Source organism: Ambystoma mexicanum, chromosome 6q (genome assembly GCF_040938575.1).
Source record: "Ambystoma mexicanum isolate Mex_15411 chromosome 6q, UKY_AmexF1_1, whole genome shotgun sequence".
Lineage (NCBI taxonomy): Eukaryota > Metazoa > Chordata > Amphibia > Caudata > Ambystomatidae > Ambystoma > Ambystoma mexicanum.
The window spans coordinates 1,032,090,824-1,032,111,918 of NC_090937.1; the positions used below are offsets into that span (position 1 = coordinate 1,032,090,824).

Here is a 21,095-nt window from a genome sequence, read left to right on the forward strand (position 1 = left end):
CACAGAAAAGGCCTTTTCACGAATAAGTGCAACATTCATGCCTGAGCAAACTGGAATACCCTCTGCTATGCTTATTCTCTTATATCCGTCAGCTATATCCTGCACGGTCAAATACACAACACTTGGGAAATTTTGCAGGGTTTGATTGAAGTCTTATTGTATATAAGGGGATAGTTCAGAGTCAGTGCCTAGGAATTCATCACAATGGGGGCCTGCCTATCCCAACTAGTCAGTCTCCTGTGGCATCCTCTTGGGCCTTCATTCCCCAAACACTTTTCAGCTTGTACTTGAATGTCTGTTAGCTTTTTCAAGGGCTTTGATCGTGTACTTTCATTTTTGAAGAACTGTACAAAACATCTTTGGAAAGGTCTTGGGACCAGAAACAAGTGGTTTCCTAGGACATCAGCACATTGATGAGGAAAGGTGGCCTGAAACATTGCTCTCAAAAGCAAAGACATTTACCTAGCACCACACCCATCATCTTGTATACTGTTCATTTTGACCTCCCTATGTCGTTTAAACAGTCAGCACTATAATCATGGGAAACATTCCCCAGCTGACCGAGTTCTAGAAAATCTTCGTTTTTATATTTTCTGTCCTCCATGCTTATGTGGCAGGAATCATCATTTGTGCTAAACCTGGACTTTAATGATACCTTCTGTGCTGGAGTTCCAAAGTATCAACTGGAGCACCTTCAAAAGGTCCAGAATCTGGTGGTAAATCCCATTGCCATCTGGTTGAAAAAGCTCCTAGCCTCTATAGTACTACCAGATCTCCACTAGTTCCACATGATGATCAGAATCCGTTCAGTTCAACATCCCCCTGTCTGGAACACACAAGCCTCCCACTCCCCTATATATGCCCACTGGCTAGAAGTGGAATATATCATTCTCTATTAACCCTCTACCCAGGTCTGCACAACCCCAACATCTGGCAGGTTGTGTTGACATTTATGTTGGCTGCACCCCCAGACTCTGGAATAGCTTTCCATCTCTGATGCAACCCCAGTCCCCCATCCAAAGGCCTCCTTTTAGGCCATTCCTCCAGAGCCCAAATAAAACAAGAGCAAACCACCATCAAGAATGTTTAGGACAAGCAATGTAAAGTATTCCTTTTAAAATAATAATTTAGATGAAAACCTGCAATGTAATAAAAAAATAACCAGATTGCCTTGTTGGATGTTTTTGAAGTATGTATTTCAGCAAAGGTTGCCTGTCTAGCCATGGGACATACCCATACGGTTATACATTTTTAATGAATGTGCTTTTTTTTTCTTTTAGGTGAAATTGCGCTCTATAACATTTTTTATGAAGTGTTTACGGTCTGTACATCAATAGTTGCAGAAGACAAAACAGGTAAAACATATTATTTATGTAAAGGTATAATTAAATGATTTGCACTGCCTTGCACAATTTCCAATTGTATACTTCATTACTGCACTTCATGGAATCCTGCGTACTATGTGTAGGAAGGGACAAAGTAAAATGTACACGCTTACTGCGGCATTGCTTCCTAGGGAGTCCATGGCATCCAGACAAAAACAGATCCTGCGTTGGCCTGCTAATCTGTATGTTCACACTTACATTGTATAGAGCAATGGCCATGGTGGGGCCAAGCTGCCCAAGAGGTTGTCCTAAAACATGTACTATCAAGCTTTTTATTATATGAAAAACTTGTGCCTTTATTCTGACGAATGCTGTCCAAATCCCAGTACTGACAAATCTTGGAAAATCTGCTCTTGAAGTTCTCTATATAGAATAGTGACATTGCATAAGCGGCATTGTGAGGAAGTCCGATTCACAGCAGTGACTGATTGCTAGACAGACTAGTCCTTATATAGTTACATGAAAAGTTACCAGACATTCAAATAAGTACCGTAAATTTAGCAACACCTCACTCCGTAAGCACAGTGTGGATAAAAAGAAAAAAACAGTAAAGGGTCTTAAGCCATACCCTTCCTACTGATATAGATAAATAAACCTGTACGTAGTGACAAGCGCAGGGTATTCTAATGCTAAAGAGTGGGAGCCAAGGGTATTCCTAGACATCAGTCAAATACATTACAGAGCCCAGCTCGACCCTGAAGATCCAACTAAAAGCTTTTTAACTGCAGCAACTTTAATATACCCTATTGGAGCTGAAATTATCACGTCTGCTGGCATCAGACTTGCCATCCAATGGATCCTCATTAAAGGATTTAAAGTTTATTCGTTCCAATTACAGAGCCTCATAAGTGACAGCCAAGCATCTCATCGTGTTGCCCTCCTGCCATATGCCCACGGTCTATGCACTTATTTAGAAGTCCTTTCCAGTGGTCTCATTTTAGCCTACCCCAACACTACACTTTTCTGCTTACCCTGGGCCTAGTCCACACCCCCCCCCCTGCCGCCTTCTAGCCTGGAAACTATGGCTTTCGGGCCAGATATCCACCAGCTTCTGCATCTGGTGGGCAAGCTGCTGAACTGTTTCCTACTATGTTGCAAGTCCTTTACCCATGTAAGGTAGCTTGGGTGTGGTGCCCTCATTCATCATAGCGCTATCTGCTTTTTGGCGAGGACCACTGCAATATTGAAGAACCCGCTCCGTAATGGCCCCAAGACTCTGGAGACTCCCTGCAGTGCCCACTCGGGATCCATTACTAGATCAGCACCAAGTATCATATTTAGGTCAGCCCATACTCTACTCCAGAAGATCCTGATCCCAGGGCAGTCCCACATTAAGTGGTAAAAGGTAATTAAAAAGTTACACTTGATGTTTTGTTGAGATTCCTTTGATCAACATTTAAAAAAATTACCAAGGTGGAGTTGATACCTTTTTTATTGAACTCACTGAAAATGTTATGCTAAAATGGAACAATGCATCCGTTTTTGATGTCACAGATCTTCATCAGATGGTAAAAAGAAAACTGATGTGAATGGACGAATTTCACACCCAAAGCTGACATTCACTAAATGCACTGCTTTGATAATCTAATTTAACAGTTATACATCTGCACAACAGAACTGTTTGCTTGGAGAGTGAGTAGTTAAAATTTTGCACTACTTACAAAATGCTCACATTTAGCAAGACGAAACCTATTTATGCTGCAGTTTGAATGCATGTGTTTTTTATGAAAAGTTGCAACAGTCCTTTGAGTTTTAGGGCCTAGTGAATCTGTGTGGATATTTCTGTTCATGGTGAACAGATCGCTGATATAAAAATGCAGTGGAAATGTGTTATAATGCATTAATTTCACAGGTCAATTTGCATTGCTGAAAACCTCTGCAGAAAAGTCTGAACATTTTCAGATCTCGGCTGCTTATTCTGAAGGTGCAAAATGAAATGTCAGCCATTATCCTTTGGAGCTCTCCTTTCAATACCAACACTGACAGGTCCTTTACTGTGTGCCCATCTTGCATGAAGTTGTGACCTACTGGTGTTTGTGTTGGTTTGAGATGGTATGTCTGTGTAGGTTCATACTTTCACTGTTTCACCTACCTCCTTTCCTTGTGGGTGTTTCTTGCATTGGATGAGGTACATCAGGTTTGGTGCTTTGCATTTGTAAGTCCTTTAAATATGTATTGTTCTGGGGGGTTGTTCTAGTAGATTTGGTGCAAAAGTGTTGGCAGGTCTCCTTACATTGCATGGGTGTTACAGGGCAAATTTTTTCTTGATTCAATAAAAATACACTTCTAATCAGGAACTATGCAAAAGGTTCTGCTATCCTGGTTTCAATCATGGGGTGCGACTAAATGACCTGGCTAAACTGCTGTGACGAATCTGGAAAATGCGTCCCTTCTCCCCAGAGGGGAGCCACCACCTTTGAGGCTAGGGATGAGAAAATCCTACGCAAGACCCTTCCTAAGGGTCTGGGTAGGTGGGCTTTTATGGGAGTGATTTCCCTCTTGGGGACAAGACTCCCATTCCAATAAGGATATCCTAGTCCAAACCACCCTTACTGCATACATGGATGTTAAAGACTTTGGCCTTCCCTGTTTCAAGCATAACTAACAAAGATCCTTCTTTGACTCTATTGGCTTCAGGTAATGATGAACTTTGCCTGAATGCCATGATCGTGGAAGACAGACACAATTCCATTAATTACAATGACTTGTATAAGAGAACTGACTGTGAATGGAGGGGCGACTCCTAGAGGGGGCAGAGCAACCGCTACGCAGAGGTGAGCCTCTGTAGCAACGATGTCCTGGAGAGGCAGAGCCAGCGGGAGACCTGCTAGCTGGAGGCTGGACAACGGGTGCTTTGACCGAGCAAGAGGCGCCGGTCAGGGAAAGAGACGGGATGTAAAGACAACTGTCTTCTTTGGTAGCATGGGCATTGAAGATCAGTGGTGGGTGGGGCACCCGGCAACCGACGTCGAGACCAGAGACTGGAGAGGATCCCAGGTCCCCAAGCTCTACCCGGCAAGCACCTGTTGTGCAGAGGGAGACGCTGGCAGGAACACGGATGCAGTCTATTTGTTGAGGCCAGTGAGGCCTAGACCGATTGGTTTGATGGTGTACAGAAACAGACGCAGGTACAACCAACAGAATGAAAGAGATACAAACACTGCATGTTACGGCTGGAATCGCCACCAAAAGCATGAGAACTTAAGAGAATCTAACAGGCTCACAACCCTGCTGAAACAGTGTGAGAGAAGCAGGAGCCTTGTGTATCAAGACTGGAATAGCTAACAAGGCCACTGTCGATCAGAGTGAAAGGAATGCAAATGTTCTGCAGCAAGGCTAGCCAAGTGCATAAGGCCATGGGAACCTGTGATATCTGAACAAGCAGAACACATACGCAAGGATGCTCCTGTCAGGAATTATTTTCAGCCCTAAAAGGCTTATTTACTCAACTGGGCCGGAGTCTCACGAGTCATAGATAAAGCAACCCTGCTAATTAGAGAAAATTAATGACTCTTCATACGCATATAGAAAAAAGCAACTTCGTTTAATGGTTTATGTAGGAACTATAAAATGATATTTAAAAAATATATATTTTTTTTTTATTTGTTTGGTTGATAAAATCAACCTTTCAAATTTTACAACAATAAAATACAATGCAATTTATTTAGACAAAATAAGAGCATCTTACATAATCTTTACATGAGTGTCATAACTACACCACAGAGCAGAGAATAATAACATGAAAATTCAATACAAGTAATTTTACCTCCCAAAAAAAAATTAGTTCAAGAGCCAAGCAAGTTAATAACGAACAATGAAATTAGAAGACAGAGTACAGTATTAGTACGAACCAGGAAGAATTGCCTCCAGAAATTGTACGGTGGCTATCTTTACTGAAAGGGAAGTAGTTGTAAAGATGCATTGCTACATATTTTTCTGGATATACACATTTTGATTCTCAAAGACATTTTTGAAGCACTTCTTTCGAATAATAGATAATAGTGGACAATCTATTAAACAATGTTCCAATGTTTCCCTTTGAGCAGGATTTTTACAAAACCGACATTGATTTTCAGCATTTGGTATTTGCTACCTAGCCGCCAAAACATCTAGGGTTGGCCAGAGGTTCAAGCAGAAGCGAAGAAACTTTTGACGAAGCTTTGAACAAGGAGCTTTGGCTAAATAATCAGCCATGATTCTAAATAGTTTGACCAAATAAGCTTCGATCAAAGTCCTTATATTTTAAGCATTGGTTTTGTGTCATACACCAGTCATGTTGGTGAATTTTCAGTTTTGCTCGGGCTTCATTAGATAATAGCAAATCTAGTTCAACCGAAACATCAGATAGAGCATTCATGGTAAAGTCGCACCACTTCCAAGAGAATGTTTGATTTTGCAAGAGTAAATGTGTTGCCACCTTACCCAAAGTGTCTAGACATTCCAAAGATAACAAAGCGCAATATTTCCAGGTGACATAGGAAACCATTGATAAAGAACCAAATTCAAAACGGATTACAGGTAAAGGCGTACACATGGGTAGGTGTAGAACTTGCTTCAAAAAGGAAGATTCCAATTTGTCCCACCATGCTGCAGGTTTAGGAGCAAAAGCTTCAGACCCAGAGGTTAAGATTGGAAGGACCTTCTGGAGGTAAAACGTTAACACATTTTTAAGTGAGAATTTTCCAAATTTGCCCATGAGTACTCTTGCTTAGGCAACTAAAGACCACATTTTACTTTTAATTTCGAAATCGACCTCCGTGCTTGAAGGGGTGTCTACCACGAACGTTCCCAAATATTTATAGCTGGATACCTGATCAAGTGGAACTTAATGCAAACTCCCCCTGAAGGGTTTAATTTTGCAGCCCAAGCGCTATTTGCATACCATTGATTGAGTTTTGTTGATGTTAATCTTTAGATGATTTAAATCTACATACGACTCAAGAGCATCTAAAAGTTTCTGTAGTCCAGAATGGGTTTTGGAAATAAAAATTAAATCATCCGCATAAAAAAGGTATGGAATCTTATGAGGGCCTTAGCTGGGAGAATCGCTCAAGATATTACTAAGGTTTATACCCAAATCATATATGAAAAGATTAAAGATTGATGAAGCCATAATACACCCTTGCTTCAACCCTCTAAATGTATGACATTTTGATGTCATGTTGCCCACCAGATCTAATCTAACCTGCATAGAAGTGTTAGTATGAAGCGGTTTTATCAAAGCTAGCAGGGAAGGTGGGCAATTAAGTTTGACTAGTTTGTAATAGAGAAGGGTGCGATCAATAGACTCGAATGCGACTTTAAAGTCAACAAAGGCTAGATACAACGTCTGTTTACAAGCAGTATGATTGGCCAAGAGCATGTGTAGTGTAATGCTATTGGGTATAGTACCTAAACCAGCCACAAAACCTGACTGGAAAGGGTCGTTGAGCTTGGCTTGTGCAATCCACTGATGTAATTCTCTCATAATTAAACGAGAGAAAATCTTTCCTGGCGCGTCCAGTAACGCTATGGGTCTGTAACTGGAGGTGGCGGACCTGTCCACTTTTTTAAAAATGGGGACAATTATTGAATGAGTCCAAGTAGGTGGGAGTTTTTTTTTTTTTTTTTTTGATTAAACACTTTTATTGGTTTTATTGCATAATACACAAAAAACAATGACCCTGAAGGGGTCCAACAACTAAAAACATCACAAAAGAACATACGGTCCAGATTTCAACAACGTAAGGTTATGTTAGCGATTACATGTACACTCTTATATTTCAATTACATTCTGGCCATAGGCCTGTGTTGTACAAAAGTCTTATTGTGCGTTCCCCCACTTTTCCCAGATTTTCCCCACTTTCCCAGGACATCCTCTGGCCGCATGTACTCTACGCTCCATCGCAATGCATGCATCTACATCATCTATCCATTGTGCATGCTCAGGTGATTTTGGTGTCAATGCTATCTAGGACCAGGTTCCTCTCTATGGGGGTGCAGTCTGCCATGTCACGCAGGTCAGACAAGTACCGCTGTAGGGCATGACTTAATTGCGTATGTCGGTATCGGTCAGTGACAGGGAGGTTGAACTCCTCCACCAACCCCTCAAATGGCACAATCCCCCCATCCCGAATCACATCCCCCACTTTGGTTATTCCCGCAGTTATCCAGTTCTGCCATTTGGGGAGCCTGTCCAGCTCCAGGATGTGTTTATTTGCCCACAGTGGCTGTACCGGTGTGGTTTTCCCTTCCCAATTTATGTTTATGCGCCTCTGCCCAGATTAGTGCCCGGTGAGCAGCCATTGTTTTGGTGGTGTTGGTATTAGTTTTCCGGTATAGGGACTCTAGCGGGGTTATGTTCGCTCCATCTAGGGTATCAGATTGAATGTGAGGTAGCGAGGGATTGCCGTGTAATAGGTCATTTATTACTGCCATCTGACTCGCCCAATAGTACGTCTGTATACGCGGCAATCCTATGCCTCCCTCCCAGACGGAAAGCTGCAGGGTGTGGAGCGCTATTCTCGGGTGTTCATTGTTCCGAAGGAGCTTCCGGAGGCTTCTGTCGATTCCGTGAAACTCCCATCTGGGGATGTGTAACGGGGCATTTTGGAATATGTACAGGAATCTAGGCAGTGCCATAATTTTGAATAGTGCTGCTCTCCCCAGTAGGGTCAGTGGAAGGGCGTTCCAATGTTTGACGTCTTCTGCAAAGCGGTTTATGATTGGGTGGAGGTTTTTCTCTACGTAATCGTTTAAGTTTGTTGTTATCTGAACCCCCAGGTATCGAAATTGGTTAACTTCTATACGAAAAGGGCAATTCTGTATCCCCATGCTACCCATCTCTCTCAATGGAAACAGTATGGATTTCGACCAGTTTACCTTCAAACCACTGAAAGTTTCATATTCCTTCAGTAAACGTATCACTGTAGGACAAGAGGTTATGGGGTCTGACAGATACAGGAGCAGGTCGTCTGCATATAATGAGACCCTATCCTCCCAATCATCTGTCCACCGGAAACCCTTCCACATTTGTGACTCTCTTAACAGAATCGCTAATGGCTCTATGGCAAGCGCAAAAAGCATTGCAGACAAGGGGAAGCCCTGCCGTGTTCCTTTGCCCAATCTAAATGGCTGCGAGAGCCACCCATTTACCCTGGTCATGGCCTCTGGGGACTTGTATAGCAACTGCACCCATCCCAGGAATTGGTCTCCGAAACCCATTCGACGCATTATTTCCCTCAGTGCTGGCCAGTGCACCGAGTCGAAGGCTTTCTCAAAGTCTATTGCTAATAGTGCCAAGGGACCCCGCAAGAGGGAGGATTTTTCGAGTGCAGCGTGCAGTCTGTGTATATTCATACGCGTAGACGTCTGGGGCATAAAGCCGCACTGGTCTGGATGCATCAGTGACAGGATAACTTTCTGCAGTCGATTCGCTAATGCTTTCGCCAGGATTTTGGTTTCAGTGTTGATTAGCGAAATCGGCCTGTACGAACTACATTTCTCTGGGGGCCTATCTGGTTTGGGGATCACTATTATAGTTGCCCTCAGTAGGTCTGGGGGAAGCTGTCCCTGCTCCCTCAAGTGTGTGTACATCTGCAGGAGATGTGGAAGTATTGCACTTGGTTCTATCCTTTTCCATGTCTCCACCGGGAAACCGTTCGGCCCCGGTGTTTTCCCAGGGTGTAGTTGTGACATGGCCAACCCTAGCTCCTCTTCAGTAATGGCTGCCTCCAGTAGATCTCTCGGTGCGCCTGTTAGGCTAGAAAGGGTGATCCCATTTAATACAGAGAGGTCCGTGGGGGCTTCCAGTGACCCATAGCATAGTAAGCTGCGAAACCTTCTGCAATATCCTGATCTGTCCACAGCAGTTCCGAATTGTCGGGTTTGATCATCCTGACCTGTTTATGCCCTTCATCCCTGCGCTCCAGCCAGGCTAACATTTTACCCGCCTTATCTCCAGTCTCATATAATCTGGCGTGCATCGTAGTGTGTGCCTGTTTAGCGTTGTCTAGGGCTATATTGTGCATTTTTTTTTTTTTGGGCAAGGACCAGTGCTCGGTTCGTTTCAGACAGGTCTCGCGCCAGATGTGCGCGTTCTGCATGTTCCACCTGTTCTTCAGCCTCTTACTTTTTGTATTTGAGCTTTTTTGTGCGCCGTTGTCCAGGAGATAATCTCTCCCCGCAACACCGGCTTATACGCTTCCCATAACAATCCTGCGTTATCAATTGACCCTGCGTTTAGTTCAAAGTAATTGGTTGTAGTTTCTTGAATGCGTTCTACAAGCTCCGGGAAGCCTAAGTAATAGTTGTTAAGGCGCCATGAAGGTGGAGGGATTGGCCTTGTCGTTGATAGTTCTATTAGTAGGGGCGAGTGGTCAGAGATGCCACGCGGGAGTAGGGTGGCGTTAAGTACTCTATGCACCTCTGTGGTTGGGACGAAAAAGTAGTCCAGTCTAGAGAGAGATGCATGGACGCCCGAGTGGAATGAGTATTCTCGATTCTCGGGGTGAAGGTCGCGCCACACATCCTTCAGCCCCAGTGCTGATGTGAAGGTGGCTAGCCTTGTGTGCGTGTCAGGATTCCTGCCCCTTAGGTGTGTGCGGGCCATAATCCAGGTTCATAACATCATTAAAATCGCCACCAAGAATTAGTGTGTCTGAGGAGTCCTGCATTATCAGGGGAGTTATCTCTTCTATGAGATTTGGCAACAGAGCGGGTGGTGCGTAAATGGCTAGTATTGTTATGGTTTGATTCCATAGGGTTCCTGTCATATCCACGAATCTGCCTCCTGTGTCCTGTGACACACTGGAAAGTGTGAGCAGCAGCCTCTTGTGGATCAGTATGAGGACCAGTAAAACCCGAGTGCAGTGCTGTGCGGTAATTACCACGTTTAAATAGATTGCACGACCAGTCTGCGTTTTATCCCACTACCCAACCCATTGACATTCCATGTCAGGAGACGTAATGATTTTGTATCAGATCTAGCACTCGTCATCTGGGTGGCGGGCGGGTTACTGTTGGGCAGTATATGTAGGATTCCGTGAAGAGACTCGGTCTGTTGTCTCGCCGTGTGGTGCGTATTCGTAGGAGTGAGTGTTTAGTGTTGTCGGACCATACATGAACAGACATAAAGACAAAACCCAAAGCAAAAATAAGAACTCCCCCTCCCCCCACCTCCGTCCCTCGTTCCCCTGGAGGCATCTAGTGCCTCGGTAGTGTTACCTGACCCCCCCCCTCCCTATACTCCCACCCAACCTGGAGTATCTGTCGCCCGAAATTTAACCAGAACAAGTAAACCTTAACTAAGCCACCCTCAGTGGCACATGAGCTTCGTAAACTTCACAGCACCTGTCCGTGGTGCCGTCGCAGACTTCTTAGTTTAGTCTTAGTTCGTGGGGCGGGTGGCTGTTCGGCCACTGGCCTGGTTGTATTCCGTGAGTAGATTGGCGTGGGGAGCGAGAAATTTGTGGTGCTCCTAGGGTTGGTGGCCTTGGCATTCTGCCCAAAACTGCACCCATTTCATATTTCTTCCCGCAGCGGATTTCCTGGTTGTGGCCGTTGCTGTTGGCCCTGTTCTGGCTGACGTTCTGGGCGAGGACTATTGCGTCCATCCCTCCCTCTTCCCTCCGTGTTCCAGTTCCCTTCTATGTGTCGTTCGGCCCAGTTCCACGCCTCTCTGGGGTCGGTGAAGTGCACGGTCGTGTCCCCATGGAATATCTTGAGTTGGGCAGGGAAAAGCAGTCCATATTTGACACCCATTGATTGCAGGCGTTTCTTGAGCGGGTCAAATGACTGTTGTGCTTTCTGACCCTCCCTGGTGAAATCGGGGGGAAAAAGGCTATTTTCGATCCGTTGAATGTGACCGAGCCCTTCGATCTTGTCAGTTGGAGTAGTGTCCCTATCTCTATAGTTCAAAAATCTGGCAATTACTGTGCGTGGTGGAGCTCCTGGTGTCACTTTGCCAGCTGGGATACGGTGGGCCCGCTCGATAGAGAAGAATTTAGAGAATGCCTCTCCGTCATAGATATTCGTCAACCAGTCCTCAAGGAAGAGTTCCATGCATTCCCCTCCGGCTTTTTCCGGTAGGCCGATTATGCAGATATTATTGCGCCGGGATCTACCCTTGCTATTGTCCACTCTTGCTTCCAGGGTCTTTATCCGTGCTAGCATACTCGCCACTTGCCGATTTACGCCTCGCAGGCCATCTTCGGTTTCAGAGATTCGTGTCTCTGCTCTCCCGTACGGGAGGTCAGCTTTTGCAGATCATGGCGTAACAGGGACACATCTGCACCAATACTATCTATCTTTTTTTCTATCGAGGTCCTGGAGTTGGTAATGGCGCTCATGATGTCTCTTAGGGAAATATTGTCTGCATGATCCGGGTCGATCGACGGTGGCCTCTCTGGTGAGCGGGGTGCAGGCATGGCTGCATATTGCTCGATCCTGCTCTGTGTGGATGTTTTCCTGGGCTTCTCCTTACCCATTTTCTGCTTGTTGGGGTACTGGTGTAGTATGCTGATGTCTGGTCCCGGAGGGGGAGGGTTCGCCAGGTGCTGGGGGTAGGCACTATTGGTAAGTTCTTGATGATGGTGCCGGGCACGTTGCGACCGGCAGGTATTTATGCTCGTGCTAGCTTCACGGTTCCCTTGTCCAGACAATATCTATTAGCCACACATTCAGCAGCTCTGGAGGTCAAGACGGTGTAGGTGCACGTATTTGTGATATGCAAATCGGTCACAGCTTTATAGCACCCTGTGGTTCTGTCCCTTGGTAGCGGCCACACGCACTAGGCTGCACGCCGCTGTGGCAGGGTGTCTTGGGCTGGGTGCCACCGGGCCTGACACCAGTCTGCGTCGTACTCCGCTGGGTGAACTCTCCAGAGGGAAGGGTGTTTCCAAAGGGATCGCCTTCAGAGTTTCAGTAGGGGTCTATGACTTTTTCTTCGTTGTCAGTGCTGGGGCACCTCCTCATAACAATGTGGGGACGCCTGTTGTGTCCCAGAAGTGAGAGAAGGTTCGCAGCCCCGGTTGTCAGCAGGCGCCGGTAGGGATCGCGGCCCAGCGGAGGGCCTTTGCCCGTGGGGGGGGGGGGGTCACCAGCACTCTGTCCCACCTTCCCCACTCCTTACCACGTCGCCGGATGTTCCAGGCCTCGAGTAGCGGGTCCGCGTCTCCGGTTGCAGGGGGCACGCTAGTCGGATCGCCCGCCGGTGCGCCGTGTGTCTTCTTCCGCGCTAACACTGACACGCCAGGCGTCCCACTCCGGGCCCGCTCCAGGCCCCCGGATCGGAGGGGTTCTCGCGCAGGCAGAGGCGCTCGCCACAATCTCGCAGCGGTCAGGATATTGTCTGCAGAGCCCGCTGGAGCTGTTCCTGGTGTGCGCCCAAGCCGGAGGAGATTGTTGTTTCCCTCTCGGCTGACAGTTAGTGCGCGGTCGTAATTATGGCGGCCATCTTGGGCTTCGCGCTTGTTACAGTTCCTGTGACTTCCACTCGCTCTGGACGGCGATTCCCTTTACGGATTTGCGTCGGAGCACCGCGATTCGGTGCAGGACAGTCTCGCACACCGCTGGAGTCTTTCAGGGTTCAACACGGATATATATTTAAGCAGGATTTCGGCGGGATAAGGCCAGTGGCGCGGGAGCAGCACAGGCTCACGTCCTCATCGGATGGCTCTAGGTGGGAGTTTGAGTCATGATGATGAGATTAAAAATTTGGAACAAGATACAACCCCAGATCTCTGGATGGGCTTTTAACATATTGTTGGAGAGACCATCCGGACCACGAGCACCGGACCGACTTGCCTTTTTGATGAAAAAAAGGATGTCATCGAGATCAAAATTTAAGTGAAAGGTGGACGGGGGGGCATAAGGACTCTAAAGAAATTCCGCCATCTGGAACTTTAAATAGATCGGAGAAATGCAAAAGCTGGCGGATTCTGAAACTTCATTGGCTTGCATGATGGATTGAGGACCAACCGTGGCTTGATTAAGAAAAGCTCAGGTTTTAGCGATGTTTTTACTTTGTAATGCGGCCAGAAGTTGTTGACTATCACTATTGTATAAGTGGGCACGCCTAGCTGTAACCCAATTCTTACACTTAGTTCTGGAGGCTTATACTTAGTAGTGGAGGCTTATAAGATTTTTATAGCGGATGTGAACTGGAAGATTTTGTGCTTCTCTTTTCTGCATCCTAAACACACGTTTGCGCTCTCGGATTTCATTATCGAAAACGTGTAATGTAGGGCAACGAAAGTTGGAACTTGACAGGGAGCCGGTGACCGAAAGGCTTGGATCATATCGGAATAGCAAACATTTGAAGAGTAACAGTTTGTTTGAAGACTTACAATCTTCTTGGACAAACAAACGTGGAAAGAATCCAAAGCCTTTTCCGTCCATCAGTCTGTTACCTGCATTATTAACACTAGACCAACCTTGGGTAATTTTGTCTCTGTGCAAATTGGGATCAGTATAATACCGCCAATAGGCAGTTTTTTGATTATGGTCGCTCAAGGTTGTCTTCACAATTTCAAAATCCCGAATGTCCGGAAATAAACTTACATTCGTTTATATATAGTCAATGATGGATGAGGAAGCACGTCTAGATCATGTAGAACCCAGAGGGATATCAGAACTGAAGGCTCCATTAAGTCTGATAAGATTATGATGATTTGCATATAGAGCCCATTTTTTAATGCAAGTCGATTTGTTCTTGATATTAGAACAAATACAATCAAAGTTGAAATCGCCTGCAATTAATAGCTTGTGGACAGAACCGTCCAAAATAACTAAGGTTAACATAGCATTTAGGGATTTCAGGAAGCATGCATCTGAGATCCCTGCCGGGTTCCAATATAGGTTGATGATGACATATGATGATTGAACCACTTTCAGGCGCGACATTTGGATAAAGGCGTTAGGTGAAGCCCAAGGGGTAATGCTAATGTTAATGTCAGCTTGGATTGGAGTAAGTAAGCCGCCAAAAGGTCTGCCACATTGACCTTTGCCAGCCGCAATTGTGAGCACATCATAAGCGTCCCATATAGGGTCAGAGGTGAGCCAAGTTTCCTGAAGCAGTATTAACTTGTAATTGCTCAAAGAGCTACTATCATTGTTCACAAGCTTAGAAAAACCCCTAGAGTTCCAACTAATGACAGAAAATGTACTTAGTTCCACTACTTGGCCTAGTTAATGCTGAGAGTGAGTCTCTGACATGATTTGTGGTCCTCTCAACTCCTGAGAATGACTTTCATAATTAGAGGAGTGGGTAGTAATGGAAGGTTGTTGCAGCTTAGGAGATTGAGCACTAACATTAGGTTCCAGAGAGAGATCAAAGCCCGGTTGGTACAAATGACTTCTAGCAGACCATATAGCGTTCTGAATTACTCGTGATTGCATCCAAATGCGTACTGCATGCGAATTGCATTTATCAAAAAAATCCACCAAAGATAGATCATGTGAACTAATGTCTTCCAATGCTGGTACTTCAGCGAAAATGTTCAAGCTGGAATTGCGGTTTAAAACAAATTGTGGATATGGGAGTGGTTTGCAATTTAGGACCAGGCAAAAATTGGCTGGACGCTTTTGAAAAGGACGAACAGACGGGGGCCCTTTTCCCATCGCCGGGGGTACAGGGACGTTGGAAGAGGTTGATTTTAATTTCTTTTTGCAAAGCTACCTGCAAGAATTTAAGGCGGTCAGGGGCAAGTTCCGCCAAAAGGGATCGTCTGGAAGCACTAGAAGGCTCCAGAGAGACAGATGGAGATAAAGAGGCTGCCATTGGATTGTCAAGTGGCACAGAAGGACAGGCGGTGCCACCCGTGCCGGATGTCACTAAAGGAGTGGACACCACAACGGGCTTTGGTGGACAACTGGGTAGAGATGAATGGGTGCAAGATTGCAGGTTTTGAGCAGACAGAGCAAACCCAGACATGTATGTATCAACTGCACGGCAAATTTCTTGCCGATGGAAATCCAGGGGCAAGGAAACGTCTCGTTCATATCCAGAGGAGGGGCCTATGGAAGTAATTTTGGTCGTCACTAGGTTAGTAGTGGAGGGATTATCCACTGCTACTGCTGCTTCTACCAAAGCTTCAAGCGGTGCATAGGGTGGAATACTAGATGAGGTCACAGAAACAGGGGCAGATGGACGTGCTGCGGCCAATTGGTGATATTTTTTTGTTGCCGCCGAAGAGGCAATAAGAGCACTTTTTTGTGGAGCATGAATGTTGCGAAGAAAACTCTCCGTTTTAGACAAGGAGTTCCTCTTGGCTGTTGCTTGATTTTTAAACATTTTACACAAGGGTTTAGATGGAGGTTTTGAGATGTCAGAGAGGGCCTTGGGGGTAAATATTGTATAAGGCACACTCCCTGACAAACTGGATCCAACACTTGGCAGAGAGGCAACAGAGGTTGCCGAAGGTGAGGTAGCAGAAGCCATGGTGTTCAATATGATGCCTTCAATAAGAGGCACCACCAAAGTTAAAGGAGTCTTAGCCATGGCGGATGGGGCACATTTAGGGCGATCTGAAGCCTGTTTCTCTAATGAAGTTTGAGTGCCCAGCGAGGCAGTTATAGCCAAAGGGTGATCATTTAGTACATCAGGGCTAACGGGAGAATTTTTTGCTTGACGTAAAGAAGTAGCAAGCTCTTGCCATGTTAGAATTTTGTCCAGTTTTTGAGAGTGATCATACATGTTGTTAACTACAGAGTCAAAAAGCTTGGATAACGTTTGTAGTGACACATGCATAGCAGACAAGGTAAGGTTGATCATATCCTGGGATGCTACTTCCGCATCTACCTCCTTCACAGGTAACACCTTTGGCTCTACACCACGCCGTGGTGTGGGAGGAAGGTATGAGGCTTCTATGGTAGAGCAGTTAAGATCAATCTCTGAAAACATAACTGGAGAGCGTGACAAGTTCAGGGGAGATCCCTCAGGTAGTAGCTGTTGGGAGAACTCCGACTCATTTAAGTCCAAATTAATTACCGCAACATCTGAGGGCACACATACAACTGGAATAGCCTCTGAAGGAACAGGGGCTGAAGGAGGCAAATTGTGTAAAAGCACACTGTCAGAAAGTGAAATACATGACACAGGAGAGGATGGCGGGGGAGGTCTAACTTTAGGGTGAAAACATGGTGTATAATTACGCTGCACTGCCTTAGTCAGACACTCTGGTTGCGAGGGAGGAATAACACTCAAAATGTCGGACTTAGGTGCCTTGTGTGTTTCTTTGCAGAATTGCCGAACATCGGGCAATGGTGGCCCTTTAAAGGGAAGTTTATTGCCATTGCGGTAACGGCCTGAGACCGGGGTTGAACACAAAGTGAGTGCTGGTTTCTTTTGAACAGTAATGACAGAATTACCAGAAAATTTGGGGCGGACTGGTTGAATGGAGACAGGCATCCCCGTTTTCAGGGAGGGTAGTCTTGACTGCATGTTAACCCAAACTATACAACAAGTAAAAGAAAAATGAGCGAATGTAAGGAAAAGAGTATATTTTTCCAAGGCACAATGCACAAACACTTTTTAAATAGGTAAAACTGATCCACAAAATTGCTAGGCAGCAGGACAGCACCCCAGTACACTTTACCAAAGCACTTCACGGAATATTAAAATGTATACAATATTTAGTAAAAGGCAGATTCAATATAACATAAGTTTAAAAATATGTATATGATAATCGTACTGCATTGGGAACGCCCGATGGCTTGAGGAGCAGCCTTAGTCCGTCTCTCCTCCCCAATTTCCATCTAAGCAAAGCAATGAGCAAAAAATGGATCCACTTTTCGTAGTGTAAAATCACGGAAAGGGTCCCACTTAGCAACCATACAAGTTTTAGACCTGCCAAAGGCAGAAGTAGAGGTTCAGTACCTGGGATCAAAGAGGGTTCCTCCAGTCTCCCAGAGAACTACTTGATAGACTAATACGCCACTCGCCTCCCAGAGCCAAACAGCAGACAAACGGTGCTGTCAATGCTGCGCCCTTGTCCCCACTGCGGGCTTAACGCCGCAACGGTAGCTGGTCCTTCACTAAATGTGGAAAGAGTGTCACGTGATCAGTCACATGGCCTGGTCGGGCTCCGCCTCCTCCAGGAAGCGAGGGCAACACAGCAAGAGCACATGTCCGCTCGCAGTGCTGTGGAAGCAAGGAATGAAGGTAATGTTCCTTTTCACAATGCGGACCTTCAGTAAACCGCAAAATATATATATTTATATATAGTAACAAAGCAATCATTGAACACATACCACTAAATAAAGTTACAAACAAAATTGCATCACAACAAATAAACACACATCCAGATGATGTATCCAGGATGTCGAAGACTTACTTAAAACATTGACAGCCCCCTTGGTACCTTTACAAACAATTTTATTGTAAAGGGAGTTGGGGGGGAGGGGGGGGGCAACCTATTCTCAATATATTCTAGGTAGGTAGAACACATTAAGGGTCTACACAGAGGAATATGCCCAAACATCCCAACATACATCACTGCATAGGTTTTCAGTTCTTATGCATAGGGCACATTCTGTGCGTTTCGGCAGTTTTCAGTTACATTCCAACTTCGGCAGGACCGGTTTTTAGTATAGGACCCTGTAGATGCAAACCTAAAACAAAACCACAAAATAAATAATCATTAGCAAAGAGCTGCATAGATCACTGATGCTAACCATCACCAAACACTTGTAGACTACACACATTGACACTGAATGGAAAAGGTGCTCTAACCCCCTTACCCAGAACGCAAATCCTTACTGCAAATGCTAGAAACAGAAAGTGACAGACCTATTTCCCTAGGCTAGTAGAGTGCTTCCACTAAGTGAAACCTATACTGCTAGATAAAACTCACCAACACTATGAAAATCAGCTGTTGGGCATGAAGAGGGCTCGATTCACTTGCCAACTTTCCCAATTTACACCTAAAAAAGCAGTATGCGTAAAAAAGGGCCCCTTTATGGGCACAGCTGGATAAAGCAAATACATTGCTGATTAGAAGTGTAGACGCCACAAACTTAAGAGGGGAAGCAACTAACTAACTATATACACCTCACAGGGACACGTAACATGCATAATGGTCAAACATAAAGAAGACCACATCAAATGGCGAGTGAAAGGATGAAAACATTTTGTCAGACTAAACACAGACTAGAGAGAACAGAAGACAACAAACCATTGCATCGGTTACTACCTTGACAGCAAAATATTCATCTATCAAATATTGCAGCTGAAAGCCACATAACACAAAGATGAGGCTCTATTGAGTGGATATTGAAGATGAGACATGTACCTCACACTTCTTACAGCCAAGGCTAATTCAGTGCTGCAGTGGCCAACTGGCACAGATAAAGCCCACGGTTCCCTGTAAAAAAACAGCAGATGGCACGGGTGACAACTAGCGTATGTAGGTGCCTAATTGGCAACCGTGGAAGCCACACAGGAACCGAAACGTTTCCTCTCTCCGCACACTTAACATAGATACTGTAACTGGCCAACCAATCAGCTATCTCCCCATCGCGGAAAGCTACTAAGCGAAAGTAATCACGTTGCGCAGGTCACATGGCCAATACGCCCTGACTCCACCTAGTATTCCCAGATGTAGGTCCCATGCCTGCTGGGCCTAGAGACTCCAGCTACTCCTCACTGATGAGGCCCAGCAAGGCTTAAACATGTTTGGGGATGCTTGTGGTCTCGTGCAGAAGGGATGTGGCATAGCAGTTTGGGATGGAATTCCCCTTTGAAGGTGGAACCATGCCTGATTTGTATATGGCATTTCCCCTTTCTGCAATGGCTTGGCAGGCGAAGAGCGATGGTCTGGAGGGTTGCCCAGAGCAAACCTTCCAGCCATCACCTCTTTTGTTTTGCAACTGGGACTTAGCCAGTGTCTGGACCAGTTCAGTTCAAAGTACTTTAATCCAATGTTTGGCAGTCAATTGCATCGAGCCGGGCTTCGGGCGGTTGTGCCTGTGTATTGAATTTGGCCCGGAGGCATCCAGTGCATCAATCCAGGCGGTCTCGGACGTAAGAGAAGGATACGGTGAAATCTATGAGGGTGAGTGGTGGGGCCACAATGAAAACCTCAGTGTGGGTGTAACACCAAAAGGAACACTACAGCAAGAAGAAGCCGCCGGAGGCGCTACACATGAAGCAGCACCGCAGCCACAGGAAGCTGTTGTGGCCGTTACATATGGAGTGGCACCATCGTATGACGCAGCAGCGGTACATGAAGATGCACCGCCTTGTGGGGAAAAGGGCTGGGAGGAGAAGAACCTGACGGGGAAACTTTTACAAAGCTGAAACGGGGAAGACCGCTCAAGCGGGAATAAGCAACGCTGTTGCCCACAATGAGCCAAACAACTTGAGTCCACAGACAAACCAAACACCCAGAGTGTGTCGAATCAGCCTAACTGGCGGGGTCCAAACTGAGGGAAGGGACGCAAGGTTCCTAACGCCAAAGCCATAGGACGAGGCAGTACGGAAGACTTTGTTGCGAGCGGGAAGGGGCAGGTGTGGTGGGGGGGTTTGTAACCTTCAATGCATGCTTCATCCTGATTGGTTAATCGGCCACCAGCCCCTTTTTAAGGCAGACTACAACGACGGACTAATGTGTTTTTTTCCGTGCCATTTCAGAACCGACAAGACTTGAGGGGAGAGCACCTGAACACTTCTGGGCTTACGAGAACTAGGAGGCCCAAGAGCCAGCGAGTTCATCCTTATACTGGGAACCACCAGAACGGACTTAAAAGATCTTGGGCTGCTTTTGTGCCCACCCTGAGAAAGGAAAAGACTTTCCTTTTTAATGTTTTTTTATGCTTACTTTATTTTTATTGTCAATAAAGACAATTCTGTTCAGGCGCCAGAGTGGTCCAGACTCTCCTTACAGTATGAAGCACCATGGTGTCAGGCTAGTCCTTTTGTATATTGGGTGCACTTTGATTCATGTTTCCCAGGATAGCTCCTGCTGAGGGGCTGTCTTGCTGGAGAGTGGTGTTATCTGACCTCATAATGGATCAAAAGAGAGACCACTCCCACTGGCTCCTGGTCTGCTGGGTGCGGCAAGCCGCCCACTCTGGCGAATACACATAGGACCGAATTCACAGAAGCGTTTTAAAATGGCAAAACCCCATTGGAAAACATGCAGGTTTCAACGGTTTATACAGTAATACATATACTCTACGAACACATATAGTAAAGTCACTTAAAGGGAGGAAAATAGTTAGTCTAACATAAGCTTAGTTCAAGGTTATAGAGACTGTTTCTTCACCAAGTACGACCTTTAAGTCCAAAAACGCAACCCTACCTAAAGGCAGTTCAGAGAGGGCTTGACAAGCGGCGAATTGCGAAAAGTTCCTGTAGATTTCTTCCAGTTTCTAGTGTTATTGAAGCAGCAAGTTAACAACTAATAAGGTAGACCTTAAAACAGACTTGAGAAGGGGACACAAGCAGTGGCTTGGGTCTGAGGTAAGAGGGGGTTGCCCTGGACACCTCTACTTGCACTTAAATGCTCTGGACTGACTTCCTGTAACCAGGTAAGCTATACCTTTATCCCCACAGTACCTTAGAAGAAAATGTTCGTGCTGGAAGCTCCGCAATGTTGCAGCTCTGGACATGACCTCCCAATTCCTTGGTCTGATGACTGAAGGCAGGACAATGGACAGGATCTCTCAGCAGTAGTCTCGAGGGAGGACCTGTAGCACGACTTTCAGCAACTTATTGGTTCACTCTGTGGT

The 21,095-nt window shown here is 45.7% G+C and overlaps 1 protein-coding gene across 1 annotated transcript in view; it reads left to right on the forward strand.

The window, feature by feature from the left end:
* ASAH1 (N-acylsphingosine amidohydrolase 1) overlaps nucleotides 1-21,095 on the forward strand; it is a 521,915-nt gene that overhangs the window by 168,181 nt on the left and 332,639 nt on the right. The window contains exon 6 of the mRNA XM_069631558.1: nucleotides 1,281-1,355. Within this exon, the coding sequence (XP_069487659.1) occupies nucleotides 1,281-1,355 (75 nt within the window). The remainder of the gene's footprint in view (nucleotides 1-1,280; nucleotides 1,356-21,095) is intronic.